This window comes from Malurus melanocephalus, unplaced genomic scaffold (assembly GCF_030028575.1).
Source record: "Malurus melanocephalus ecotype Western Australia unplaced genomic scaffold, MMel_1.1 scaffold_113, whole genome shotgun sequence".
Classification (NCBI taxonomy): Eukaryota; Metazoa; Chordata; class Aves; order Passeriformes; family Maluridae; genus Malurus; species Malurus melanocephalus.
The window spans coordinates 284,197-312,017 of NW_026623345.1; the positions used below are offsets into that span (position 1 = coordinate 284,197).

The 27,821-nt window shown below is 52.8% G+C and overlaps 2 protein-coding genes across 2 annotated transcripts in view; one reads left to right on the plus strand and one right to left on the minus strand.

Moving 5' to 3' along the window:
- The first annotated feature begins 7,631 nt into the window (after positions 1 to 7,631).
- CA9 (carbonic anhydrase 9) lies at positions 7,632 to 22,924 on the plus strand. Its single transcript, XM_057369553.1, has 12 exons — positions 7,632 to 7,857; positions 14,707 to 14,730; positions 15,785 to 15,955; positions 18,089 to 18,231; positions 18,890 to 18,982; positions 19,237 to 19,303; positions 19,527 to 19,684; positions 19,830 to 19,968; positions 22,043 to 22,066; positions 22,279 to 22,302; positions 22,428 to 22,521; positions 22,637 to 22,924. The coding sequence occupies exons 1-12, from the start codon at positions 7,725 to 7,727 to the stop codon at positions 22,698 to 22,700; spliced, it is 1,134 nt and encodes a 377-aa protein (XP_057225536.1). The 5' UTR covers positions 7,632 to 7,724; the 3' UTR covers positions 22,701 to 22,924.
- A 1,089-nt stretch (positions 22,925 to 24,013) lies between these two features.
- Positions 24,014 to 27,821, minus strand: part of LOC130575583 (gamma-secretase subunit Aph-1b-like) — a 4,926-nt gene continuing 1,118 nt past the window's right edge. The window contains exons 2-7 of the mRNA XM_057369555.1: positions 27,041 to 27,211; positions 25,896 to 25,969; positions 25,601 to 25,723; positions 25,127 to 25,254; positions 24,776 to 24,899; positions 24,014 to 24,539 (exon numbers count right to left, since the gene is read on the minus strand). Of these exons, the coding sequence (XP_057225538.1) occupies positions 24,502 to 24,539; positions 24,776 to 24,899; positions 25,127 to 25,254; positions 25,601 to 25,723; positions 25,896 to 25,969; positions 27,041 to 27,211 (658 nt within the window). The 3' untranslated portion in view covers positions 24,014 to 24,501. The remainder of the gene's footprint in view (positions 24,540 to 24,775; positions 24,900 to 25,126; positions 25,255 to 25,600; positions 25,724 to 25,895; positions 25,970 to 27,040; positions 27,212 to 27,821) is intronic.

Genomic DNA, 27,821 nt, shown 5'->3' on the forward strand with positions numbered 1-27,821 from the left:
GGGCATGTGAGCTCCATGAGGAGCTTCTGAGGATGTTTGACAGCAGTGCTGTTCTTTCCCATTGCTAAAAAACCTGCAGAGATGGCTGTCAGTGGTTCTGCAGAGACTGGATCTAAGTTGGCATTAAGGAAAGAGTTGGGGTAAATCTCTGTTTTGGGGTGAATGTACAAGGACCCTCTGGCAAAATCCCAGCTGTCCTCAARGACTGGCAAAGTGAGGATTTGCTGTGGGGCCTCAGTGACCTTGATCTCTTCAAAATCATGGCACATGAAAGCCAAGCATGAGGGCAGGGAGCAGCCCAGGCTTAGGAAATAAAGGGCTTTTTCCATGGAAATCCAGATGTTARAAAATAGTGTTGAGTATGAGGCAGAATGGCATGAATTCCCACCAGGATACTGTGCCAGAAGGAGCTGATGCTTTTCCAAGAATGAATTGCAGTGAATCACAGAACAGTTTCGATTGGAAGGGACCTCAAAGATCATCTTGTTCCAATCTTTCTGCCCTGGGGAGGGACACCTTCCAACCTGTATCTGGGATTAGTACATGGGAACAGGGAAGGGGTACTCCTCCCTGAGTGGTTTAGTGATGCTGCGGCTCATGCAAAGTGTCCTGTTCTGGTGTCCACATCTTTGAAATAACTTAGATGGAAAATTGGAGAAGTCACAGGAAAAAAATACTCTAAGGCTGGAAAGTGTCCTCCAGAGATGAATTGAAAGAGCTTTATTTTATTGATTTACCAAGGTGGCTACTGGGAGGTGCTTCAAGTAAGGTGTGGGAAAATACCATACCCAGATCCTGGACAGGCCACACAGCACAATGAGGAGCAGCAGAATGGTGTTACAGTCGGACAAATGAAAAACAAATAAAAAGTGTGTCATTTCAACATCCGTTGGAGGAGAGTTCTAAGAAAAATCCTCAGTCCCCTGAAGGTTTATGAGCTCCAGCTATGTGTTYCCCAGAAGGGAACAAGGGATCATGTGCAAGCTGCCAGGCTGGGTGCCAGGGTGACTGGGTAAGGTGTTGCCTGGTAGAATGGCCCAGTGAGTTTTTTGCAGCTTGAACTTGCCACAGGGCTACCCTGTCTTCCGTTCCTTCTATTTTGTTTTAACTGTTTTAGGTCAATAAGGCACTGTATTTTAGGTCAATAAGGCACTCTGACAATAATTCAGAGTGGTCATTTTTAACCTGTCCTTCCATGATTTCCCCTTTCTTCATATATTTCTCTTGTAGGCTTATGGCCCCAGCACAGGCTTTGCTACTCCGTTCCCTTTCCAGAGAAGTTCTTAAGGAAGAAAAAGTCAACATGCAGTATAGCACATAGTCATTCACAATGCCAGTGGTCTGTCTGAGTAGTCCCAACCATCATCAAGTACCTCCCAAGCAGTGAAAAACATGTTTGGTTTCTAGGGTATGAAGTTTGCGGYGCTGGGGAAATTTCACCAGAAAGCATTTCACAATTTTCTGTAAATTACAGGCAAGATCCTCAACTCTGCTAATTTCTTATTCATTGAGACATTATTGCTCTTTCCTTAATGCCAGTTCTCGATGGGGGAGTAGCTTGGTTGTTTCCTGTGACTACAACACGACTCTGAGTTTGCTCTGAAGCCACTTGCACCAGCCCCCGCTTGCTCAATTTAAACTTCCAGGGGACCAGCCTGAGCCGGTGATCATTAACATTGTTTCTTAGGCATGTGGAAATTRTTGTATTCAGGCTGGTTACAGAAAATAACCTTATATCCACTGATAAAMGTTTAATTGCAACAAGTGAAAGGTTACAAGTGTTTACAATCRTGATACTTAATTTCAAGGACACGAATTAGAGCAATAAATTTCAGGAACTAGTTAATGAAATCACCTGGGCTGAGAAGCACGAGGACTTGGCGTGGAACAAAGAGTAACATGGAATTTTTTAGTTCTCTCGATGCAAAAAAATSATTTGAAACTTGTGTCCTGAACATTGTGTAAATATTTTAGGAGGTGAYTCCAGCCCTCTGTAGTTGTATATCTGTGGTGAATGGCACTGAGGATGAACTAAGGATCTGTGCACTAATAAATGTGGTCGATTAACAAAGAATGCTCTGACTWGGATGTCAAGCTGTGCATGGAAAACCTGAGAACTGATCCCATTTGAGAACCTGCAGAGGAAACTCTAAAGCTCCATGGAAAGGTCTTTGGTAGCATCTGAAGGAGACCAAGAGAACACCAGAGAAGGGGGAAACCTGTGTGAGGGTTAAAAATCAGGTGTTTGGTGTGACTCCTCAACTGGACCAGCATCCACCTCTATGTTGTGAGACAGGGGAACACAAGAAGAAAACAAAAGAAACAACAAGTTTAAGGCCAACCCATCCAGATAAGAGTGTGGAGATTAAGATATTCAAAGGGCTTKAAAATTGAGACCTGAAAGAAGCAATAATTGGCCTACAGTGTCCAGTCAGAGGAGAGGCTAATAAAGGTGCCTCACTTTCAGTGGAGAAAAGGCATCTGGATGTCTTTGGWAAAAGGAAAGTTAAGGAGTAAGCAGGAACAAGAATAAAAAAGGAATACAAATTTGCTACAATGGTTTTTTCAGTGTGCTAATATAGATTCTTTCTGAACAAAATAAATGTTCTGGGTTCCTTTATGAGAATTTCAATGCATTTTTGAAGTAATTTMAAATGTGAGTATTAATTAGAATCAAGATGATAAGGAATAAAAAGATATATTTTTTTTTTTTTATAAAAAGGAAAATTAATGGGTCACCTTAAGAAAAGAGGCCCTWCACAGTAAAGATTATATTACTGAAATGCACTGAAGTGGGTTTTAKGATCCAGACTCATAAATGCTGTCATTAGAGACCTTCACAAGGGGAATGAACATGTCAGTGACATGATCTGGGAAACACTGCTGTGCAGCTGTAAAGCTGTTGCAGCAGGGGTGTGAAGGCTGCCTGTCATGGAACTTTGTGTTCCTGAGTACTGATGAGCTGCTAATCAGATTTCCCGGTATAAAATGCTGTAGGAAAAAAAAAAAAAAAAAAAAAAAAAAAAAAAAAAAAAAAAAAAAAAAAAAAAAAAAAAAAAAAAGAAAAGAAAAAAAGAAGAAGAGTATGCAAACCACCTGATTGTGTGCTTACTTGGAGTGGTTTTGCATGTGGCAGGAGAAGGATTTTCCATGTAGGTTAAACGTATGATTTAGCAGGTATGCATTCAGAAAAGATTAATTAAAACTTGAAGAGGAACAGAAGAGACCTGGAGCAGAAGGGGCATTTATTCTGTGACAAGATAAATTCTTTCAGACTTCAGTCTAAACTTTCAAAACACAGTTTGAGACAGGATAGAATTGCTGCCTATAAATACCTCAGGGAATAAGTACTACCAAAAGGGCAGAATTCTGAGGTTTTATACTAAGACCAAGAAAACACAGGGCAGAGAATCACTGCTTTCCACATGTAGCTTCATTAGGTCATGAGGGTGGTCATGAAGCTGTTGTTTTAAAAARGGGGATCAAAGTCAGCGCCTAGGCAAGAGTTATCAGTCCTTATTTGGACATAGCTATAGGTAAACTCTTGTTCTGTATGCTGCAATTAAAACGATTGATGTATTCACTGCTGAAGAGTGAACGTGAGGCACCTCTGTGCTCTTGGAAGTTCTTGCCAGCTACAAATCTTCACATTTTTGTCTTGCTGGGACAACTTTCTAGCTGGTGCTTGCCAGCAGCTGCTGGGCAGGTTGCTTTCCTACCTGGAACATAATGACAAAAGGATCTAGACGCTTCTATGCAGACTTTGTCTGAAGTCAGACTTCTTAGTTTACAGAATTTATGGTATTTTGAGACTCAGATTTGGAAGCGAGTCTCTTAAAGTTAAAACAAAATTCCATTTCCCGTTATTCAAGTTGTTTTTATCAATAAGCAACAATGTGTGTGTAAACTTTGTGCATTATAATCATGCATAGAAACACTAAAATGTGTATTTTAAACCCACCCCTACTACAGCTGCTAGAATTCATAATTTTACAGCAGCTCCCATGCCTCAGGTTTGGCACAGGTGCAGGTGCTCTGGGACCAGCTGGGTTCCCTGGCTACCTGATCCTACAATTTGGCAACAGAGAAGAGAAGAGCAGGACCTGGACTGGATCTGGAGCCCCACAGCACAGGTGCTGGGTTTGCTTCAAAATTAGGAGCCACTACCCTCGACATTCAAGGGAAAGCAACAAGTGATTAACACTCTTGCCTCAAAATACTCCTTGTCATCCTTCCCTCAGGCATTGAAAGTTGGTTATTTGCTGGACAAGCACTGTGTTGGTGTAGGGCTTGGGCAGCCTATGGCACCAGTGCAACAAAGCAAACAGATGAGGAGATGAAAATAAAAAWAACTGCGAGGAGACGTTTTTGCAACTTTTGCAATTACAAAGTGGGCTAATTTCACCTCAAAGAAAGGATTGTTGTTTAGGTGGTTCTACCCAAATCTCACTTATAAAACACAAACTGCAGGTGCCAGTACGGGGGATTCACYTCAGTGAGTGACACAGATCAGCCTGATTTCGCTTGGAAATCACCCAGGGAACTTAACTCCAAATTGTGAATAGGCACAGCAGAAACACTGATAAAGCAGTGTCCACTGTTTTTACATTAAAAGTAACAGACAAAAAACCCTCAATTAGCTCGGGAATTCACTAGTATGTCCCGTGGGAAAGGATTACTGGTACAATTTTGAATCAGACCCAGAGTGCCAGAATTCTTCTAGACATCCAAGCCTTTCCTTAACATGAGTTAATTTTCCAGGGAACGACATCTTTTTCGTGAGAATAAACCCTTTTACAAGCATTTAGAGGTCGTCCCTCCCTACAGCACTGGAGCTAAAACAAGAYCAGCCAGTGTTTCCAGAAGTACACCCACTCTATCTCAGCCTGGTGCATCTTGTGCTGTGCAGGATTGGAGAAGCTCCCTGGTACGCCAGTTCTTTGTGCCTCGGGCTGGTTCCATGCTGAGCTGAGCACAAGTGTGGTGCTGCACATTTCCAGATATCTCACAGCCAAGAAGGGCAAAGCGTCAGGCTGTTTGCAGAGGCCTGAGTCCCTCTGATCAGATCTCCTCTGGCATTATTCTACCAGGGAACAGCTTTTGGTGAGGATACAGAAGTRGTGTGAACTTTGTACAGGACAACAAACCCCTTTGTGCTCTTCCCTGTCTGCCCTGCAAGGCTCGTGGAAGGCAGCAGTGATTTACAAACCCCAGCATTCCCAGGAGACACTGTCCAGGCCAAGTGCCCTGGTGATGGAGTCACCTTTCATTCTAAGTGTCCACAGCTGCCAAGTGTCATCCCTACAAAAGAGCTGACAAAGTGTAGGAGATCACAGGTGGAAAGAAGACACGCGCAGTTGCAGCGGCCGTGATATGATATGCTCATCCCTGAAGAGCGATAGGGAGGGAGGACAGTGAAATCTCAGAAAGTCAGGGCAGAAAAGAGAATGCAGGGCAACCTCCCTGGAGRAGCAAGCAGAATTGATAAACTCAGGTGTGAGGTGGGAACTGCATGAGGGTCGTCCAGAAAAAAGGGCAGACTGAGTCTGTCATTCCTCTGCTGTATAAAACAGCCTTCTTTGTTTCCCCTCAGGATAAAAGACCATTAAGGTAAACCACAAGAACATGAGGAGAAAGCCCTGGAATTGCAGTTTATGGTTGATTTTCCCCTCACAGCCCTGTTTCCTCAAGCCTTGGCAAAGGTATGTCTTCTTATGTGATGGTTCCATTTATCTGGTGTTGGMAGGAGCAAGGTAAAGCAGAATAATGCATTGATCCTCCCTGCAGGTCACCCCAGAGACACAGCTCTCCAGCAATGGCAGGAAGGAGGAACCACCTCTGGCACAGCCCAAGGCACAAACCCATGGTGCCAGGTTGCCAATGGCCAGCAGCCTGTGTTCCCAGCTGCTGGCTTTTTGGCACGGGTTCCTCCTGCCCAGCACAAAATCCATCCCMAGCCAGATCTTCTGTACCACTTGATGGATCTTGGGCCCTTTTGCAATGATGGCAAGCCTGTGGATATGGATGCATTCACACAGCTACGCTGAGCACGTTCATAAAGGAAGGTGTTGGGATGACCAGTGATTTGGGCTGGAAAGAGCTGGGCAAACTGGTTTAGCAGAGGCGTGGAGCCTGTGGGGCATGGCACAGAGCTGGGACTGTGGCAGTGCCGCAGAGCAAGGCACAATATCCCATTAACTTGTCTGGTACCTTTTTGTGTGTGTACAAATTACTCGCTGAGGGAAAGGATTTTCCCCATTCCCTTTTGTACCACATGAAAAAATAATTTGCTGGTTGGACTCAAACTTCCTGCTGGATTGTTTTAGTTGAGTGTGCTGTAAATCCTCTATCCCGAGAGAGAAAGTTCTCGTTCCCTCCTCTCCAATATCATGCAAGCCAGGATGCTACAGGCACAGAGTTGACTCCACCAGGCTGGGCAGCCATGCCTGCTTCACTCYTTCTTTATGTGGAAACCACCCTCACCCCCAAACAGCCCTGGGGCCTCATGCATGCTGTTTCTGTTCCTGACCCTTTTGTGATGGGAGAAACAAAACCACGGGCAAGATTTGGCCAAGATTTATTCAGCAGCAGGATGGGGTGTGTTTTACTGTTTTGGTTTGGTTTTTGTTTCTTTCTTGATAATCCCTGATGCTTACTTCACTTTTTTCTTGGCAAGTGGTGAGCTGCCATCACCATGACTCTCTGGTCTCCTCTGTGAGTTTTATTAGCTGATTAAAGCCCACCTTTAATGCTGTGCATCCTTGACTACACCAAATGTGCAGCAGTTTGCATCTACCAACCTGGACCACAGTCTGTTGTTCATGTGCTCAGTCATTTTTGGTATCCAGGTACACTCATATACACACACTGAGCAGCACCCACATGCTTCCTGTAACTTCTGAGGAGCAGGAGAAAGACTTCTGCTCAAAGTGGAGTTGTGTCATCCTGTCACCTCACAGAAATGCTTTTCTTAACTGTACACCAGTAAGAAGAGGGGACATCCACTGCTGAGGAGTGGGGACAGCCAYGGCTGAGGGGTCTGCACCTCAATGCAGCAGGGTCCTTCACCCATTGCTGAGGAGAGGGGACAGCCGCTATCAAAGGATTCTTCATGKCTCTGAGGAGAGAGAACACCCATGATAAAGAAACCCCTCACCCATCAGTGTGGAGAGGGGATAGTCRTGGCTGAGGGGTGCCAACCCCAATTCTGAGGAGAGGGGGCACCCACTGCTGAGGAGAGTGGAAACCGATGGCTGGCTGGTCCCAAACTCATCACCGAGGAGAGGGGACACCCACTGCTGAGAGTCACTTCATTCATCTCTGAGGAGAKGGGACACTCATGGCTGAGGGGTCTTTCACCCACTGCTGGGGACAAGGACCCCCACGGTGCAGGAATCCTTGATCCATCACCGAGGAGAGGCGACACTCAAGGCTGAGGAGATTGAGAAGCGACCGGGCTTCCCCGCCTGCGGCTCCCCCGCGTGTCCCGGCGGGCACCGGGGTGGGGTGGGGGCACCCCTGGGGGGAGTCCCGGGTTCGAGTCCCGCGTCGGGCGGCTCACCTGGCCGGACCATGCGGCGGCAGACTTTGCCTCCAGCCCCTATAAAAGGTAACGGAGGCGTGAGTCAGAGCCACCGCCTCCTCCCCGCCCGCTCTCACTTACGTGCGGCCGGGCGGGCGGGCAGGCACGGAGCCGCCGTCCCGCACCCGCGCACTTGTCGGAGATGAACCGCGCCGCGCTGCGGGTCTCGCTCCTACTCCCGCTCCTGCTCCTGCCCTCCCTGGGCCATGCCGGCTCCGACAGCGAGAGCGACCAGGAACACGGCGGCGATGAGCACCCGCACTCCCCGGGGAAAGGTGAGCGGGGGTCCCTCAGTGCGCGGGGCTCCACGAGGCGTGGGACACCCCGCTGCTGCCTTTGGGGTCCCCGTGCACGAGATGCCCAGGAGCTTAGTTTGGGATCGCCGGTGCCTGAGCACCCTGATGCGTGCAGCACCCCAATACTGAGTTTGGGGTGTCTGATACAAGGGATCCCCTGAATCATATAATCCCTTTTTGAGTTGGGGCTCCTTGATGAGTGGAGCGCCTCAGTGCAAGGGGTGCTGGATTTGGGATGTCTCAAGGCTTGTGTTTTTTGGAGAGGTGTTCCCAGTGCCAGGGAGTTCTCCTCTTGCTTGGTTTGGCGGCGAGGGGGCTGCTGTACCTCCTGCTGCACCCGTGTTGGGCTCCAGGTGCTCCCCAGCGTGAGATGCCCCCGTGGAGATGCGTGCCCCCGTGGAGATGCGTGCCCCCGTGGAGATGCGTGCCCCCCTGGAGATGTGTGCCCTCAGCATCGCCCAGCTGCGGGCGGTGCACCCCCCAGCACGTCCCTGCCTTTGTCCCTGCTCCCGCCAACTCCCGTGCGGCTCGACTGGCCCGACCCCTGCCCRGGGGCTGGGCCCTCGCTTTGTCCACAGCCCATTTCCTTCACTAAGTCCCTCTCGCATCAGACCGAGGGGCTCAGSGCTTCCTGAGATGGGGGTACAAAAGTTGTGCACTCAGCAGTCCCCGCTCGCTCTCGGGGACCGCCCGGAGGTTCCAGCCCTGCACCCCGGCGTGGTGAGCGGTGGCGGTCCCCTTCATCCCGCAGCWTGTCTGCTGGGCTGCGCCGCATCCACCTTGTCCCCCCGCGGCCCTCCAAGAACGGCGCCTGGCCCTGCTGCAGACTTGGAGCTGGACTGCCCCATGGCTGACGATGGGGGACGGGGGACGTGACAGAACGCAGGGCTGCAGGGCTGTGTGTGCCCCTCCTCCTCGCCGTGAGATGCCTTGCTGCTGGTGTGGGGGCTTTCAGAGTTATGGGTTCAGGGGGAAAGTCCYGGGTCTTTGGTCTTGGTGCCTTTTCTGATTGGAGGCTGTGGCACTGCCAGCGCTCCKCAGGGATTTTGGGGGAGCGCTGGGGATTCGCTCGCCGGGGCTGAGCTCCGCACTGGGACATTGCCGTAGCTGGTTATGCTCCTTGTCCCCACTTTGCCCGCAGGTTKGTTTCCCGGGCTCAGCCTCATAGCGTGTCCTTGGTTTCGCCTCTGGTAAGGAGRTGTCCTGACCTGTGCCAGGACAGCTGCCCTGTGGTAACGGCCGGGATTTGTTTGGTGCCAGGAGCTGCTTTTGTAATTGAAATGAATCACTTTTCTTACCAGAGCCTGCCGGGCTGAGCACTTTACAGAGATGGGGATGCAGRCGGCTTTTGCCACAAAGATTAAATAACCCAGGCCACAGGGTGGGAGGCTGTCCAGCGTCCAACATACCGGTGCACTGCGCTGGCCAAGGGCTGGACACCCCGTGARACTGGGAATGGGTGGGTGGTGGGGTTGGGATGGAGAAGGGGAAAGGAGGTGATCCAGAGGTAAGTAGGGGACAGGCAAGGTAGCTGATGCTGTACCAGTGTTAGAGGCTGAAGGTCTGGATGGAGTCCCATGAGAAGCAGGTCATGGCTGGAGCCCTCCAAGGCTCCTGCTGGGTGCCAGGACCTGCATGTCTCAGCAYCTCTATCGGGTGATGAGCTGGTTCCCTTGAGGCTTGTGCACGAGGTAGGGCTGGTGGCCCCCCGGCCCTGGCCACTGTGCACATCCTCAGGGATTTGCCATAGGGTTGTTCCCTGAGATGACTGGCTTGCCCAGAGACCTGGGTTCTGTGCTAAGTGTGTCTTTGGGAAGCAGAAACTCCCACTCCCTGTTTACTCTCACTCCTATTCAGATGTGTCTCGCTCTCAGTGTCCTCTTCTTGCTCATTCCCCAATGTCCTTTTCCTCCAAGTGAACCTCTTTTTCTTGCTTAATACTCCTTACTCATCTCTTGCCCCAGCTCCCTGCACTGATCTGTCTTCTGGGATTTCCCCATTTTTATCCCTTTTGTTGGGATAGCCCTTTCTCTGCAGCACTCTGATTGTTTCCTGTTTCCCCCAGCACTTGCTGGAGCAGCTGGGCTCAGAAGGAGCAGGAACATGCCCTGGAGTAAAGCCTGCCCTATGCCTTCCTCCACCCAAACCCTTGCCCCTTTCGGGGGGAGCTGGCACAGTCTTGGGCTCCACAGCCCAAGCAGTTCTCCSTCAGAAGAACAAAGAACAATCCCTGCAGTGACCTGTGCTACCAGTGAGAGATTAAAGGCTGATCCCAAGGGCTTGCCGTGGGTCAGAGTTTACAAACACAAAGGGGCTTTAATGCAGCCAGGCTTGAGGGGGGATCAGAGCCCCCATTGGCAGCACATGGGGTGGTATCACGGGCTGAAAGTACATGGGTGCTGCTGCACGGGGTGTGTCTGGATGGAGAAACCGGGATGGAGGTGGGGCCGGGATGGCACAGCCCTCCCATCGAGAGACTTCCTGTGGGGCTTGGCAGAAGGATGCTCAAATTATGCACCCTGCTGCCGAGACCCKGTGCCCGTGCCATGTTTGCCACAGACTGGAGAGCTGACTGTGGACACCATGAGCACAGTCAGACACCGAGATCAGGTTATTTCTTTCTAGGGACACGGTGTCTGGATGTGTTTTGTAAGCTGGGACCTGAACTCTGCTTATCACTGTGTGTCCTGGTACCTCCTGGCTTACTAAACCTTAGGAATAATACCCCACTTACCCTCTTTTCTGGGCTGTATGCTACACTGATCCCTCCATAGCCTGGATCTGATCCACACACAGGGCACAGAAAGGTGCTCCTGGCCTGGCCATCTGCAAGCTGAACTCATCCCGTTGGGYTTTGACCCAGGTATGGCTCAGGATTGGGTCCCGGTGGGATGAGGAGGCTCTGGCAGGATGCCAGCACTCCCTGCAGCTGAGCACAGGGCACCGTGTGCCCGGCTGATAAGAGAGCAGGATGGAAGTGTTAGAAGTGTGCCCGCTGCTCTGCCTGCCGCACACGAGCCTTCCAACTCGTGGAGTTGAGGAGAGCAGGCAGCACCAGTGGCGGTGCTGCTGTCAGGCAGCATCCACGCTGTGAACAGCACATGTGTTTCAGTGCTGTCAGGTGCCTTGCAGCAGCCTCAGACTAAAACATGAAAAACTCATTAGCCCCTAACAGATGAAAAACTCAGAATGGGAGGTGCAGACCTATAGGGTAAACCTTCTGGTCTCCTTGTTGTCTGGCTTTGCTGAGGGGTTGCCTCTTGGTCTGTACAGATGATCCCGAGTCCTTTGGGTGCACAATCCATCCCTGTGAGTCCTTGGTGAGGTCTCCTGGGAGCAGTTTGCTGCATCAGTGCCTTTCCTATGTGTGATTCGCAGCAGCCAGTGGTTGAGCTGGCTCGTCACCCTGCCAAAAGCTGCTCCTACCCTTCCTCCCGGGCTGCAGGACATGCGGAGCAGCACGCTGGTAATGGCAGCGTCTGCCTGAACTCGGCAGGAAAGTGTTGTTGGATGGTGTTGGATGTCAAGGAGGGAAGGGAGCTGGCACTCGCAGCAAAGTCTGTATCCCAGAATGGGAGGGCTGAGTGGGAGCAAGGAACAGCAGGAGAAAGCACAAAGGGAGGGTGTGAAGCAGGGAAACTCGTGGGAAACTTGGCTGGATGGCGAGCTGCTGGGGAAAGGCGGGCGGCAGGCAGTGCTCAGGTGAAGCGGGGGCTCTGCGCGGTTGAGCGCGGAGGCGTTCTCGTCCGCAATGGCAGAGGCAGCTCCTGACAGCCCCCGACTGTGTTTTCCTGCTGGAACCCCTGCAAGGAGCTCTCTCCTTGCACGTTATCCCCCGGTGTGCGCATCGCATCACCGGGGTTGTTTCCCCCTACGTTTTTGGGAGCGTTTTKCAGTCCCTGCCGGGGCGGTGGGTGCTCAGAGGTGAGGCAGAGCATGCAGAGAGCTGCAGCACCCGCTGCTGAGGGCGAGCGGCAGCAGTTCGGCAGAAGGGAGACCTGGCATCACACAGCTTTTTGAAGGAGAATACGTGCTCCGGCGGGAAGCGTGGGAGGAAGAGTGAAATTATGCAAATCAGCTCTTGGGCAGGGTAGTGGATTAATGTTCATGGCAAAGGGCTGTGAGATTGTAAATGCCCCCAATCCCTTCCGAGCGGAAGGGCTCAGAGTAGTTAGCGGARGGCTCCTCCGAGCCGTGCCGGTCCGAGCCGTGCCGAGGCAGGGGCTGATGCTGAGAGCTGACCCAGCGCTCGGGCTGGGCTCGCCTCGGGGCTCTCCTGCAGCTCTCGGTGCGTGTCCAAGGGGGCCCAGCCCTGCACAGCGGCGCTTGAGAGACGCCTGCCCGAGGGGCGGCCTCGCTGTGCCAACACTGCACCCAGATCCGCAGGATGGGAAAAAACGCACTCGACGGGGCTTCAGTGGATGGATGAGAGCTCATGGTTTCGGTACCGAGACATCCTTGAGGAAGGCTGTTGTGTTGGGGTTGACTGAGCTGGCTCCTGGGTGCAGCTGCAGCCTTTGGGGTGTGCTGAGCTGAGCTGGTGGGAGACTGCAAGGAGGACCCAGAGCCTCTTTGGCTGTGGGAATGGATGAGTGCTGGGAGATGTGGGAAGCTGGGGTAGGTGGCACAGTGCTGACACAGCAGGGCAGGTGTCAGCACGGTGCTATTGCTCAATCCGTGATATGATGTTTGAGCTGMTCTCAGCCAAGGCAGAGTCCCTGCAGGTGAGCAAAAAGTGGGGTGTCGGGGCAGGCCGTGCCAGTTGAGGCATGTGCAGTGAGCCAAGGCACCACATGCCAGCCCTGGGGTGCTGTGCCTCACCTGTGCCAGGACTGCCCCAATGTGAGCTTTCCTCTGTGCAGACAGTGCCAGGAGAGTGGGAGCAGTGTGGGAGAAGATTCTGGGTGTTTCCAGAGGAGGGTCTGTGTTCTCTGGATTTGGGTGCACAGTCAGTGTCTGGGTAGCAGGTAAGCCTTGTGTGAGCAAGGTGGGCAAGATAAATGATTTCAGCTTGCTTGCACAGCTGGGTGCATCCCAGGGCAGTGTCAGCAGACACAGAGAGGGCACTGCAGTCTGTCCTGGGGCACATGTGTCCTGGTGCATGCAGCTGTGGCCTGCCCAGYCCTCTGTTTGCTGGTCCTTCTTCCTATGCCTTTGGGAATACCCAAGGGACTCCCGAGCATTGCTCCTGAGCATCAAAAATGCGCCAGAGGTGAGTCACTGGTCATGTTGGAGGGAGCCCTGAGATCTGTTCCCATCTCTGCAGCACACAGTGCCCCTGAACACCCTCCAGCCCTTCCCAGCCCAGTTTGGCCRTGGTCATCCACTGTCCTGAGCAGCAAATGCACCAAGACCCCCAGCAGTGCCCGTGCCTGGATCCTTGCTGAGTGGAGGGCAGGATCCTGCTGGGCTTAGGCCCTTCCATGGGACATCTGGGCCTGGGAAAGCTCGCTCATTCCTTTCTCACCCCTGAGCTGGAATCCACTCCTATTAATAGCAAGTGGGTGTCRATAGCTCCTGTCAGCAGCAGGGATGGGGGCTGGAGCAGCTCCTGCTGAGACCCTCCTGCATCCTGGCAAGGCTGGCAGGCAAACAGCCCCACAAGGGACAGAGATGACACTGGGGACTCACCTGCACCTCTGAAATGCTTCTCCATGTCATTGCCACCKTATGAATGTCCCTCTGTGCCCCAAACCTGTCCCAGCCTGGCACTCTCCTCTCCCAGAACTCGTGGGCTGGGAAGTGCCAAGAGCCTGTTTGCAGTGACAAACATGCTGGTAAGGACAAGTCAGAGGAGGAGCCCATGAATTACCTGTTGTGCCAGTCAGAGCAGGCACATAATCCTTTTAGGCCATGTTTCCCTGCTTGGGGCAAATCTGAGCCCCACATCCCTTTGTCTGGAGCTGGTTGCTTAGAAGGGCTGGTGATAGGTAAGATGTTTGGTCAGGGACATTTGAGAAAGGGTTCTGGTSCACTTCTAAGGCCAGCTCCAGTGATGTGCTGGGAATCTGGGCRTTGCTGGCAGCTCTGGAGGAGAGCGACAGTGTGAGAGCCAGCTTGTTGAGAGCTGGGCATTCTCAGGACCTTCCCAGGAGGGCTTTGTCCCCTCTAGATCTGCACAGTGGGCACAGCAGCAGCTGTGGAAGCTCAGGTCGCATCCTGCCTTGCTGTGGTCTCATGGGTGACACAAGAAATGCAGAGGTCCTGGCATGGGATCCCCTACCATCCCTCCTGTTTTTCTTAAGGAAAGGGTTTTTCTTGGTAGGACCCTTGTGCAGCTCTGTGGAGGCGTTTGGATGCTCACAGGAGCTACAACAGGAGGCTCCAGGAAAACCCATCGCCACTGTAGGGACTGCCACTGGTGTAAAGAGGTTTTGATGCTCGTTTTCTTCCTCTGCTGTCAGTCCCAGGRCAGCTTTCCCAGGTGGGAGGAGGGTGTCTGCACGGCACAGTGCATCTTGCTGCCCAAACTCCCCATCCCCTTGTCTTGGGGCAGTGGCAGATTTTGGCTGCTTGGGAGTAGCTGCCAAAGTGCTCAGTGATGGAAACTGATTACCTCTAATTTTTCCTTTTTAATGATGATGACAAAATGTCAGCCCTGGAGTTTTCCCTCTGAGTGACGACTGCAGGGGACCTGGCCCTGCTCCAAGGAGGCAGTACCCTCTGGGAACGTGCCCTTTGTTGGGACAGAGGGAGAAGTGGGGAAGCAAAGGCGGGGAGGGGGATTGAAGGGAGGGGGAGCCCAGAGACCGGCTGCCTGGCAGAGGTGTGTTTGCTGACAACCTTTCCCTTCCATTCATGTGGTTTTTTCTTTTCTTTTTTTTCAAGGCCACAGCCACTGGAGCTATGAAGGTAAATACCCTGCAGTTACTTCTGCTTTTTTCCTACTACCCAACAGATCCTGGGCCTGAGCCAGSCGTGGTTAATGATTACCAGGGCTTCTGTGCGCACTCCACGACTCACCCTTCCCTGCTGCCTGACCCTGACACAATGCCCGCAGTCAGGCACAGATGGGCTGAACAGCCAGGGGTTGCTCTGATTTCAGCAGGAAGCAGCAGCTCCAACAAGGGCTTTCCCAGCCCTGGTGTGTGGGGGGGATGCCCCTCAGGGAAGGGCTCCTCCCTGAACAGGAGCTCCCCTGATCCTGTGCCAAGTGGGGAAAAGGCTGCGCTCCCCAGGCTGCGGACATGTAGTCCATGCTGGGACTTTGACCAGCCCAGGGATTAGCTTGTCTTCACCTCTGTCCTGTGTCACCCTCCCTCCCCATCCTGCCTGGTCCTGGCCTCTCATCATGGCTATGCCCCATCCCTCTGGGTTTGGGGTCAGCTAATAATGCCCAGCTCCATATTTACAGAGGTCCTGCAAGGCGCTGGCCTGGAGACCAGCCCAGGTTTGCACTGGCCCATGACACTCTAKAAGCAGCCCACGGAAAGGGGAATCAGCCATGCTTATCCCAGGGGAGAGGTGGCCATTTCAGCAGCCATCCCAGCCACTGAGCTGGCCCTTTGGCCACAGAGCCCAGCAGCACCGTGGTACCTTGCTGGAGCAGCAGTGGGGGTGATCCCTGCYAGAGGCCAGGCTGTGCGAGGCAGTGAGTGTGTGATGAGCTGCAGGGCAGCAGATCCTCAGCTTGCCAAGTCTGCTTGTAAATGATCTTCTTGCACTCTTCCTAAACACCCCMAAAATAGACTTTCCTGGCAGCTCACCATGCTGCGAGACCTTTGCTGGTACAGCTACATTCAGTCACATGGTGGCAAAGCAAACCTCATGGAAGCTAACCTTATGTGCATGGCTAATTCCCTGGCCGGTGCCTGTCCCCTTCCCCAGCACCCCCAAACCTTCTTTCTGGAGGTTTTCTCACCCTGGCCATCTCACTGACAGTCTCTCCCGTTCCTGCTTGCACCAGACATAAAGCACTGGAGTGAGGATTACTCGGACTGTGGGGGCACCAAGCAGTCACCCGTCAATGTTGACACAGCTCAGGCCATCTTCAGCCCCGACCTGCGGCCGATCCAGCTCTCTGGCTACAGCCTGCCTGCCAACAAGCTGCTCAAGCTGAAGAACAATGGGCACACAGGTAAGGGCAAAGGCATCTGCAAGGCCTTGAGCACAAGCAATGGATGCTCACTCTCCCAGTAGGACTGGTCTCCTCTGATGTCTGTTCCTTGGGCTCAGGGAAGGAGATTGTCTTGCAGGCTGCAGCCCTGTTGCCTTCAAGGCCAAAAGGAAAGCATCAGAACCTCTGCAGGTCTGTGTGCTTTCCTGGRCTAAGTGAGAAGCCCAGAGATGTACTGAGTCTTGGGAGCTGGCTCCAGAAAATCATTAACTCCATATCTTCTTTAAAAATGTATCTCTGGTATTTCTGACGCAGGCTCCTCTCCCACATTTCACTTTCAAAGGACTCATCACTCTCTAGATGTGACTCAGCCTTTAAGTTACCTGTATCAATCTTTCAGGGCACAACTTTGACTACCTTACWTTAAGTCTGAGCTCAAGAATTCTATCTCAAGATCTTCAGAAATTATTACAGGTCTTTTGTTTCGCTTCTCCAGCTTTAGAATGGTTTTTGTTAAGTTCTGGACACAGCTTGTTCATGTTATTTTAGTATCAGCCTCAGTATGCCAGATATGGAGGAAAACCACATCTTTCCACAGCTGGGGATGGTTGGATCTGGTTGCCACCAGCTTTTTCTTGGAGGAAGCAGAATGTTTTGTGCACACTGGTGTCTGCCGGTCTCCAAGCTAAGAAAAGGTTATGGAGAAAAGGACCTAGGAACTTGCTGACCGTGTGATAAGGCACCTCCTTGCCCTGGTAGCCAACGAGATGGAGCTGACCTGTGTATACAGCAAACTTGACAGGTCAGACTCGCTGTGTATGGTCAGATCAGCCGCATGGTGCATGCACACAGCTCAATATTACGGCCTCCTGCCCTAATGTGCCTGCAGAGTTAAACTAGTTGAGCTCAGTAGTTGCTATTTTAGACACCCTGGCATCTGGTGTTGCTTGGTGTTTAGAAAAGCAGCAAGAGCATTTTCGTTGGGGAGGAGGAAAGTACTTTCTTACATGCTTTTAAGATGCCTTTTTTTTTTTTTATTGTGGCAACGACTGGTCTGCCTTTATGAAAASCCATAAATAAATAAAAAGTTGCAAGTCCAGTAAGTTACTTGCACAGTTACTCATTTTGGTAACAAAGTATATATGTTATATAAGCTTTTTCGAAGGCATGAAAATGACTCAGGTAGTCAGGAGAAGGAATACAATGGTTTAGCGATACAAAAGAAATTTAAAAGCAGATAAATTCTTAGGGAGGGAACAGTTTCTCACTTCCTGTGTTTGAGTTTTCTATCTCTGAACCGGTGGCAAGGAACTCAGGATGACCAATGACTCATCACAACTTTGTTACGTGGTTAATCACAAATCTGTACCTTAGCTAAGGGACATTTCATGTAAAAAGGAAAAGAACTTACATTAAAAAATTAGRAAATGGTGCTTAAAAGGATAGGACAGCCTTTCCCAGGGTCCAGAGATGCTCCTGATATTTTTGCCACATATCCAGGTCACTCAGTTTTAGATTTGCCTCAATGYTGCGTAAGTCCAAAATAGCTGGATAAACCACATTAAGGTAAAGAAAAACAACATATGAATTTGTGGTGTCCAAACAGGCCAAGATTTCAGCTCTAAGTTCTTTCAAAATATTTAGTGCTTCTGTGCCACCAGCTCCAGGGCTGTCAGACACTTGCAGGCTTTTTTACTTGAAAGGTCCCAGCTTGCCAAGAGTTGCAGCTCTCTGTCCAACTGCCCTGCTCTCATAGATATTCACCATTCTGCCAGTACCTTTCTCTATGAATTTTGTCCACGGTCTCTTTATATTATTCTCACTTACTGAATAAATTGTTGGATAACATTTGGCTTGGAGCTGGCCCCGGGAGTCTTTGCAGAGGGGATCTTCACTTTCCAGCATTTTCATAGCMGCTATTTTTGAAGCTGACGTATTTACTGAGGTATCCTACAACCTTAAGTCAGAAGCTGAACCCTGACACATTGGCAGGCTTGCCCACAGCCTCATGACAGAAGGAAAGCAAGGCTTTCTGTTATGACCAGTTTCTAGAAGCCCAAGGTGACCGTTTCCCTTGAGACATCTCCTCTGTGTACCTGTGCCACGGACTGGGCTTTCTGTCGCATTACTGACCTCTTCCTTCTGCCTCTGCAGTTGTCCTTGAGCTGCCCGAGTCGCTGGCCCTCACTGGTGGCTATGCCCAGCAGTACCGAGCCGTGCAGCTGCATCTGCACTGGGGGTCCCCATCAGGACCTGGCTCGGAGCACACCGTCAATGGCCGACGCTTTGCTGCCGAGGTAAGGAGCCCTTGGAGCGCTGGATCCATTTTTTATCTCTTGATGCCGGGCAGGGAWGGCACTGGAATGCTGCCATGCTTTTCACCCATGGCTCTGGTTGTCACTGGATGCGGGCTGTAACCCCTGCAGCAGTGCAGCTCTGCAGCAGTGCAGCTCAGTGCAGGAGGCCACGCTTTGATGCTGAGCCAGATTCATGCTGAAGCCTGGYCCTGGGCTGATGCAGCAGGAGCTGTGGCAGTCCCCAGCCTGCGGAAGCCAGCTTCCCTGGAGGCTGTGAGCCTGCCTTGGGAGCTACAGGGACTGTTTACTCTGTACACACTGTCCTCTTGCTCTGCCAGCTCTCATCTGGTTTTATCCCTCCTTTTCTAGCTGTTGTCCTCAAACTGAGCCCAGCTCTGCAGCACAAGCCCCTGGTGTGCAGGACAGAGTGCTGGCCTGCTGTTCCTGACCAGGGGAGTTCCTGCAGGCACAGCTTCATGCTGGCTGCTTTGCAGCCACAGATTTTCTTGGTCCCACCAACACTTTCCCTTCCCTGGAGCAGTACTTGTCACATTTTCATGTCTCTCACAACCCTTCCATTAGCAGGCTGTAGCCCTGTGGGTGTGAGCATCTCCCAATGGTGCCCATCCTGCATCGGGATTCCATGTTTTCCTTCCAGATCCACGTGGTCCACTACAACACCAAGTATGACAGCTTTACAGAGGCGATGGTTCACCCAGATGGACTGGCTGTWCTCGGAGCCTTTCTGGAGGTGAGGTCCGTGGGTCAGCAGGGGAAGGATGGGACGAGGGTGGGCAGTTGGACACAGTTTTGGAGAGTGGCAGAGGTGCAAATGCACCTTGGAATAAGCGGAAAGAAAGGGCAGAAGAGCCCCAACAGAATGCAGGGGTCACCAGGATATGGTGCCTTTCCCAAGGAGTGATACCTCCTTGCTGGCACTGCCATCACTGGCTGGTGTCCATTTGTCCCTGTCATTGTCATTACCGTGGGGTCTCTGTGTTGCAGGTTGGCCATGGGGAGAACCAATACTACCATGAAATAATTAAGCACCTGCCCGAAATCCAAGAAGTAGGTAAGGCCMTGTCCCACCTAATGCTTTGTGTCAGGGGCTGCAGCCCAGCAGAGAAATCTGCTGCTTGGCAGAGCACGGCTGCAGCAGGCAGCCCACATGCCTTGTCCTGCCTCCAGGGCAAACCCACAGCTCTTTCCCCAGTGCCAGACTGCCCATGATCTCCATGTTGTTGTCCTCCAAGGGGTTTGTAMCCGTCTCACTCCCATGATGTTTCTTCCCCCAGGACAGGAAACCTTGGTGCCTGGATTCAACATTGCAGGTCTGCTGCCRGCCAACCTGAAATTCTACTTCCACTATAATGGCTCTCTGACCACCCCTCCCTGCTATCAGACAGTCAAATGGACAATCTTCAACCAGACCATGCTGCTCTCTCATCGCCAGGTCTGTCAAGGCAATGAGCTCCTTGCTGGGTCTCTCCCAGCCTCTCCCTGTAACTGGTGCAGGTGCCCTRTGCCAGTGATCTGCAGCTCATGTGGCTCCCAAAGGTGGGATGAGTGCCACTCCATTCTCACTGTTCTCCTTCCAGATGTCAATGCTGTTTTCAAGCCTGAGGACCGATGACAATGAGRTTCTGCAGAACAATTATCGGCCAGTGCAGAACATGCATGGGCGACGGATGCTGGCGAGTTTCCAGACCACCCTCTCAGTGAAGCACTCTCCCACTGGTAAGAAGTGTTTGAGTGTGCTCAGGCTGCTTCCAGCTGCAGGGATGCAGTGATGGAGCAAGCAGCAGGAGTCAGCGCTTCTGCTCTTACAGAAATGCAGCACCTGTATGGGTTAGACGTGCCTGGCAAGCGACATGTGGCAGAACTGGTCTTGGGGTCCTGCTCTCTCCCTTTTCTGCCCTTCTTTCACCCTGCCAGGGGAAGATCAGTTTCCAGAAACTTATTTTATCCTTTGTCTCATAGATATAACAGTAGCAGGACTAGGTGATACATGGGCAAAGGCAAACAGCCAAGCACTTCAATCCCAAATGCAACAGATAAATCCAGTAGGAGTTGCTAGAGGTACAAACTTGCAGTGAACACCGCTCCTCCAAATCCTGCAGAATGGGCAGTGCTGGGCACCCCTCCTGAAGGCTGCACTCTGCCAGTGGAGCCTCACAGCCATCCTGTCCAGGCACACARTCCCTGTCTGCCCACCCTCTATTTCTCCTTGAAGGCCTTTCTTGCATTGGTGATTTCAGGCGTGGGTAGTAATCACAATTAATCCTCAGGTGTGACTATCGCTCTGCATCACTGAGTTTTTGCCCGTTGCTGCTCCCTGAGGTCACTAGGATTTTTCTGTTCAACATCCTGTTCCTTTTCCGTCCTGATGGCATTTCCTACACCTTTTGTGAAGGTGACTAATAGGAACAGCACACAGGCTTGGTCCCAGGCCTCTGGGCAATGCCTCAATAACCACACACTGCGGTGCAAGGCACTTCCCTCACCGTCCCGCCTGCAGCCGACTGGCTAATGGCTGTAGGCTTTTAATCACTGTGGTCTTCAGCCTGGATAGCAGTTTCCTATGTAGCACTGCCTCAAATGCTTCACTGAAGCTGGGAGAGATAAAATCTACCRCATTTTCTTTGTCTAGAATATCACTTATCAAAGAAGGATATCGGGTTAGGCTGGCATGCTCTATCTTTGGTAAACCTGTTAGATACTTTATCATATTTTCCATTTACCTCCAAGCCTTTCTTTTACCACTTTCTTGCAGAAGCTGTTCCAAAGCCTCCCAGTGCTGGGGCAAGGGGGGTGTTGCATAGCTCTGCCTTTTTTTCTTTTCCTTATTTGCTATTTCTATACAAAGATCCCCACTGTAACAAAGTCACAAAGCCCTTGTTCCTGAAGTGCCAGGACAATGTCCCAGTASTCCTGGATGAGATTACTGGTCCCCTGCCTTGTGTACACAGGATTGTTGGGGGTTTCTCCCCAATCAGTGCTAACTGCCCCTTTACCCCTGGGGCTGCTGAGCACCGATATGGGAGTGCTGTGGGGTCACATCTCGTWTTTTCTGCAGCTGCACCTTCTGCACCCACACTTGTTGATCTTTTCCCAGTCACCCYCAGTTCTGGACAATTGGTCCTGTCCCCGGCTGCTGGGTGGAGGTGGCAGATTTCCTGCAGCAGCCATGTAGCTGGATACAGCCCACAGATAGTGCCACTCTGTGCACAGCACCCGAGCCGTGTACAGATGATAATGCAGCTCTTTAAAAGCCATGCTTTTGTGCCGGGTAAACATTTGCCCAGCACAGCTCCTTCCCAGCATGTAGGGCCACCAAGCCATCCCCATGCCAGGTGCCCAACCCACAATGGATGGCTGCCTCCTCCCTGGGAGCTGCTGGCAATTGTCCCCATGGCTGCTGCCTGCTCGGCTCAMCCCACATCCCTCTCTGCGGTCTCCTATAAGGTCTAGTGGAGTCATGGGACGCTGCAGTGCTCAGCACCCTGAATGCTTCCTAGGCAGTGGCAACAACAATGGGAGGAGCTTCTGGCTGGGCTCAGCAGGGCTCAGGTGTGGGATGGGATTGAGGGATCCTTTTCCTTCCCTTTCCTCATGCTTCTGGCAGGGTGTCAGGGCTGGGCTTCTTGCAAAMGAAAATGTTGCAGGCTTCTGGAGGAGCTCTCCCCTGCCCCGTGGGTGATAGGGAATCTTGTGAGGAGTCCTGCTTTGGAAGTGGGGCCCRAAGGCCTGCAGGTTTGACCCTCCTTAAATACCTCAGGCCACCTCCTGACTGCACTGTCTCTCTTTACAGGCGGTGATGACTCAGCAGCAGCAGGTAGGTGAGGGGCTGGCACTACGGAGGGGAAGGTGGACAGGGGTGTACCTGCCTGGGAACTGGGSTGTACCTGCCTGGGMACTGGGSTGTACCTGCCTGGGAACWGGGRAGCCGTGTGTTGAGTTGGGGGACCGGCAGCCACAGTGGGTTTGTTGGCTGCTCGAGCATCCATGCCACTGGTTCTCATGCTCTGGTCTTTGTCTCCTTTGCAGGACACTCCAGCTCATTTCATGCAGGTAAGCATGCTCAGCCGAGGCTGCTCCTTCGTGTCCCCTCTGTCCCTGGGCTTCTTGTCTCATCTTATTAAATGAATAGCCACAGGGAACACCCCCAGTGTAACACGGCTGTGCTTGGCTTGCAGGAGACGTGCTGGCCGTGCTCTTCGGGGTGCTCTTTGCTGTCACTGCACTGGCCTTCCTCCTGTACATCTACAAGCACCGCAGCCAGAACACACGGTGAGCGATGGGGGCAGGATAGGTCCAGGACTTGAGAACGAAGCCTAAGGGTGGTCTCAGGCAAAAAGATTCCCTGCGTGGTCTAACAGTCCCTCCCTCTTTCTTCCCCCACCAGGCTGGACTCGCCGACCAAATCCAAGGTCATCTACACTGCAGCCAGCACTGAGAACACCGCGTAAACTCCACACTTCTGTGGCAGTCCCAGCGCCACCGGCTCAGCCCGCCACCTCACCTCCCTCACTTGCACCACAGGTCAAGAAGAGCCAGTGCTCCAGCAACCCTCGGCTGCATGGGCTGCACTCACTATTTGTCTGGGGATAGCATTTGACGCCAATAGATATTTTTGTTATAAAATGAAGTAAAAACTACTAAAAAAAAAAAAATAAAAGCCTCCCATGGTACCAGCTGTCTCTGCTGTTTTTGTTAGAATCCGGGGGGCAGGAAAGAACACCCTGGTGCAGCTGGACCCACAGGGGAGAGAGGTGTGCAGGGACCCCTTCCCAACCAGCAAAGACAGCATCAGCCTCTGCACCGGGCAGAGCTCCAGAGYAAGCAGCACAAGGCTTCTTGCACAGCCCAGCCCTGCCCTCTATCACTCTGGGACTTCTTCCTCCTCTTATTTGTGCARAGCACTGGAAAAACATTGGTAGGGCTGAAGAGAGGCAGAGCTGAAGGTGGCAGAGCCACTGCTTGCTTGCTGGCCAGACCCCACCCAGCTCACCTCTGGCTTTATCATAGAGAAATTAGCCAGAACAAGCCTAGATCCGTGGCTACCTTCCACCTTCCATGGCAGCTTTATGCAGTCCCAGCGAGCTTTACAGCCACGGCAAAACCAAGAGAAACTGGGTGGGGAGGGAAGGGGAGAGGAGAGAGGACCTGTAGGTCTGCAGCCCTCAAAAGCCTCACCCCAAAGCTAGAGCTCAGTCACTGTTAGGACAGACAGCRCAAGAGAAAGGCCTGCAGGCAAATGAGGTCTGCAACTGCCAAACTATCCTCCTCCAGTCACACCAGAACAAGCCACTGTCACCACTGCTTGTACCCTCCCCACAAGGGCAACAACTATAGTCACACACAGCCCTGAATGTCTGTGGTACTTAATTTTATTGGTATAAAAGCCCACTGTGGATAAAACTGCCTTCTCAGCCCGATGGCAGTTTCTCCCTCCCAGCCCTGTGGCACAGAACCAGGGCTGGTACCCGCCWGAAAATCCCCAAGAACAGGAGAGGGCAATGATCCATTGGAATGGTCCCTTGAACCCCCTCCCAAATCTGTGCCGGCAACAGCTGTGGCATTGCATCTCCTCCCAAGCCCTCCACCACTCTCCATGTCCACTGGGCCYTTTGGATACTGTCTTTTTTCCCCTCTCCTCCTCCCATCCTGCATGCTGTGAGTACCCAAGGGTGCCCCAGCACCATCCTGCTGCACCAGGATGCCGGCTCACTGCGCTACTGCAGGTCAGCACCAGGACCGTGGCTCCTGGGGCAGCAGGGAGCAGGACTGGGCAGAGAGGTGGAGAAAGGAAGACTACAGCAGCCAGCCACRACCCAGGGCATGGCAGCTCTTTGCAAAGCCCCTTCCTCCAACCTGCAGTGAGGAGGCAACGCAGGCCCCCTGCTCTGGCATGGGGGGGCAGCACATCTGTGGCAGCGGGGGGAGAAGCGATGGGTTTCTTTGGGCTCAAGCCTCCGGCAGTCACAGGCAGGCTAACTGGGGCTGAGCTCACGGCAGGGCCAGCAAAGTCGGGTCCCCCAAAACTGAGATGTTTTACGGGGACCCCCAAAGGGGCGTTGGAGTGAGCCAGTCTCAGCCACACCGGTCGGCTGGCTGCCACAGCTGGACCCCAGCGCCTGCCCCGCCAGGGCTGGCCAGGGTCCCCCAGTCCAGGAGAAAAGATATTGCAAAGAAGGTGATGGCCGATCCTGCCGCCAGGATGAGAGGGAAGGGTAGGGGTGGATGGGGACTGGAACATCCTGCAGGGCCTCAGGATCCTGGCTGGGGGCTGGCTCCACTCCGTAAACCTGCAAGAGCCAAGAAGAGAAGTGGTGAGCTTTCACCAAACTCTTTATCCCAYTCCTTCCAGGAGAGGCAACAACCTGACCATGGCCCCAAAAACTACATGCTCCTCTGGTGTGGGAGACAAGGGGATGATGCCCTTGTCTGAACCAYAGGGACAACCTCTTGCCATCCAAGCACCAGTCCTGGCACCGCACAGGACCCAAAGTGTCTCCCGCCCCCTTTATGGAGCAGCACTTACAGAGCAGGAAGCGCCGCAGGTTCTGTGCAGATCCCCCCGAGAGTAGGTAAGCCCAGACAGCGGCAGCAGCCATCAGCAGGTAGGAGGGCACCAGGCTGCCCACGTACAGGGGGTTGCAAAACGACTGCAGAGAGAGGCAAAGAGAAGGGTGAGCAGGCAGGAGAGGACAGGGACAGGATGTGTGGCAGTGTTATCACCTCAGYGAATTGAGTGGGACAGGGGACATCAGGCCCAGGATTTGGTTTGTGCAGGCCAGCTGCTTTGCAAGTGCCAAAGGTTGTTTTTTCCCAGCACAGGGACCAGTACTCTGCATATAGGTTCTGGTGCAATGCCCTACTCCCATTTACTCACCGACCCCGAAACAGTGAGATGCATGATAACGACTGCTGCGATCTCCCACCAGCGCCGGTGCTCGCAGCCGTGAAAGAAGAGGATCCCCCAGAAGGTGTGAAGGAAAATCAGCACCATGGTCATAAAAGCTGCAGGGAAAAGCAGTGAAGTGTCACCAGGGAACTACCCACCTGACCTGGCCTGCAGGCTTGGGGAAGGYATGGAGACAAGTCAGTAAATGGGGGCAGAGAAGCAGTCTGGCTGGACTGGGAGGACTGGGTCAGACCCAGAGCATGGGAGACAGGGAAAGAACAGGGAGGGTCATAAGGGACAGCAAGAAGAGTTTGGCACAAAGATGTGACAGAGGACTGTAAGGGGCTCAGGCAAAGTGAGGGTGCACCAGGGATAAAACAACATAAGAGGGAAAACTCCAGCCCACAGTCTGCTGCCTCTGTGTTGGGGCAGAGATGTGAGCAAAGGGTGCCAGTTACTCACCTGAGGTCAGGAAATACAGCTGTGAATCCCCATGGATACCCACAGTGCCAGGCCCTAACGCGTCTGCCAGGAGATTGATCATGGAGAAGGCGCCACTCATGAGACCAAAGCCCACGCCAGCCACTGCCAGGACAGGGACACTGTTAAGCTCTGAGCCTCCCCAAGGGCCACCCCACACAAATCCCAGCCAGTTTTGGCATGAGAACTTTCCCTTTGCTCCCAGCACCATGCTCAGCCCTGCCCAGCCTTGTGCCCTGTCCTGAGGTCAGGATGCTCTGCTCTGCACAACACTCACCATATGCCATTTGCTGGATGGAAATGGGGGAGCAGCCGTCCTCACTGAGGGCCACCAGCCCCTCGATGGCCTTCCTGTGGGGTGAGAGCACACTGGAGCCCAGCACAGACAAACCGCCTCTTGAAGCATGGTGCAGCCACTCTCCTGGCAACCTCCCCCTCCCCGAGCAACACCCACCACGGAGATCATCTGCACCACCAGACAAACCAGGCATGTGAAAATCACGTGAAGCCACAGAGAAAGATTTTCCACAGAGGAATGTGAGTGCCAGCCAGCCCGGCAGAGCAGGGCTGGTGTGAGCAGGACGTTGGGTGTAAGGCCAGCAGCACCCCCGCATGGAAAGCGGCCCCACTGCAGGTGAGGGAGGCTCTACCTGATCTTCGCACTTACACTAAGAAGATGTTGACAAACACTGGAGGTGGCGCAGGGAAGAGCTCAAAGAGCTCCTGGGGGAGAGAAACTGGGAGAGGAGAGGTTTCGTGATTTGTACCAACTAGAGGTGTGACAGGTAAGGAGCATGCCAGACAGCTCCTCAGCCCGGGGAGGACAGCAGCACTCGGGACCAGAGATCCGCAAGGCAAAGGAAACGCAGTGGTTGATGTCAGAGGCTGCTCCGTGGAGCTCTGCTACCCTCTGCCTGCCCGCCTCCAGCAGTGCCCTGCCGCAGGGAGCAGCATGAGCCTGCGGAGACAGCTTCCCCAAACCTTCTCCCACCTTTCATCTGCAAAATTTAAAGGGTATGAAGGACACCTCCCCATGCCTGCCTGCCCAGCGACAGCACAGTGTGTGTCCATAAACAGGACAGGGTGCAGCATGTGCCCCCCCGGCAGCTCAAATCGCCATGCTCCAAAATACTGGTATCAGGAAGGGCAGGAGCTGCCAAGGCTGCACTGAGACAGTGTCCCAGGCTGGTCAGGGCACCAGATCATCCAGACCTTAAGGCTGCTCTGCTCCACCGCCTGAGACTCACTAAGGTCAACACACAAAAACAGGTGCCACCCATGCACTCTCAGTAAGTGCTCAAGCAGCTTGGTGCCACACTTGACACATTCCCCCCAACTCAGCAGCTCACAGACAAAATCTGGCACCACCACAGCCAGGAAGACTGTCCAGCAGTGCTGGCACAGTGGGGGAGATGCCTTTACCTGAGGAGTTTGTAGTAAAGGAAGCGGAAGGCCTCCTGCAGCAGCACAGAGAACATCACCCCAAAAATCAGGAGCCCCTTCTGCAGCCGCTCATCCTGGGGGTCGCTGGCTTTCACTGCGATAAACCAGATGAGCGAGGAGAGCAGCAGCGACACCAGCCAGAAGAAAGCCCTGTAAGAGACAGAGCTTGCTGGCACCAGTGCTATGCTGGAGCCCCTGCCGTGTTGGGGCTGGCACTGGCAGCTGTGCCCTGGCCTTGCTCACTCTCCTACCAGCACCAGTTCCATTCTGGTACCAGTACTGGGCAGGTGGTGCTGTACTGGTCCCACCGCTGTGCCATGCCTGCCCCACTGGTCACTAGAACTGGCACCAGTGGCCCTGTTGTGCCCAGAGCAGTACCAGCACCTGCACCAGGCTCATACCCACACCAGTACGAGTTACAGTACCATATCTTCCTGGTCTCACAGTGGTACTGGGACCGGGTAACAGTTTCCCATCTGCACACATGCACCAGTACCACCACCAATGTATGAGTGCTGGGGTCCACGACATGCCAATGGCTGTGACAGTAAGAGAAACAATACTGGTGCTCCTGTCACGGTATGTGTACTGGTGACTCCCCTGAACCCATAACAGCAGCAGTCTGAGTACTGGTGACTGCACTGACTCTACAACATCACCAGTATGTGTACTGGTGACTCCACTAAACCCACCACAGCACCAGCATGTGTACTGGTGATTCCACTGAATTCATAGCAGCACCAGTCTGAATACTGCTAAC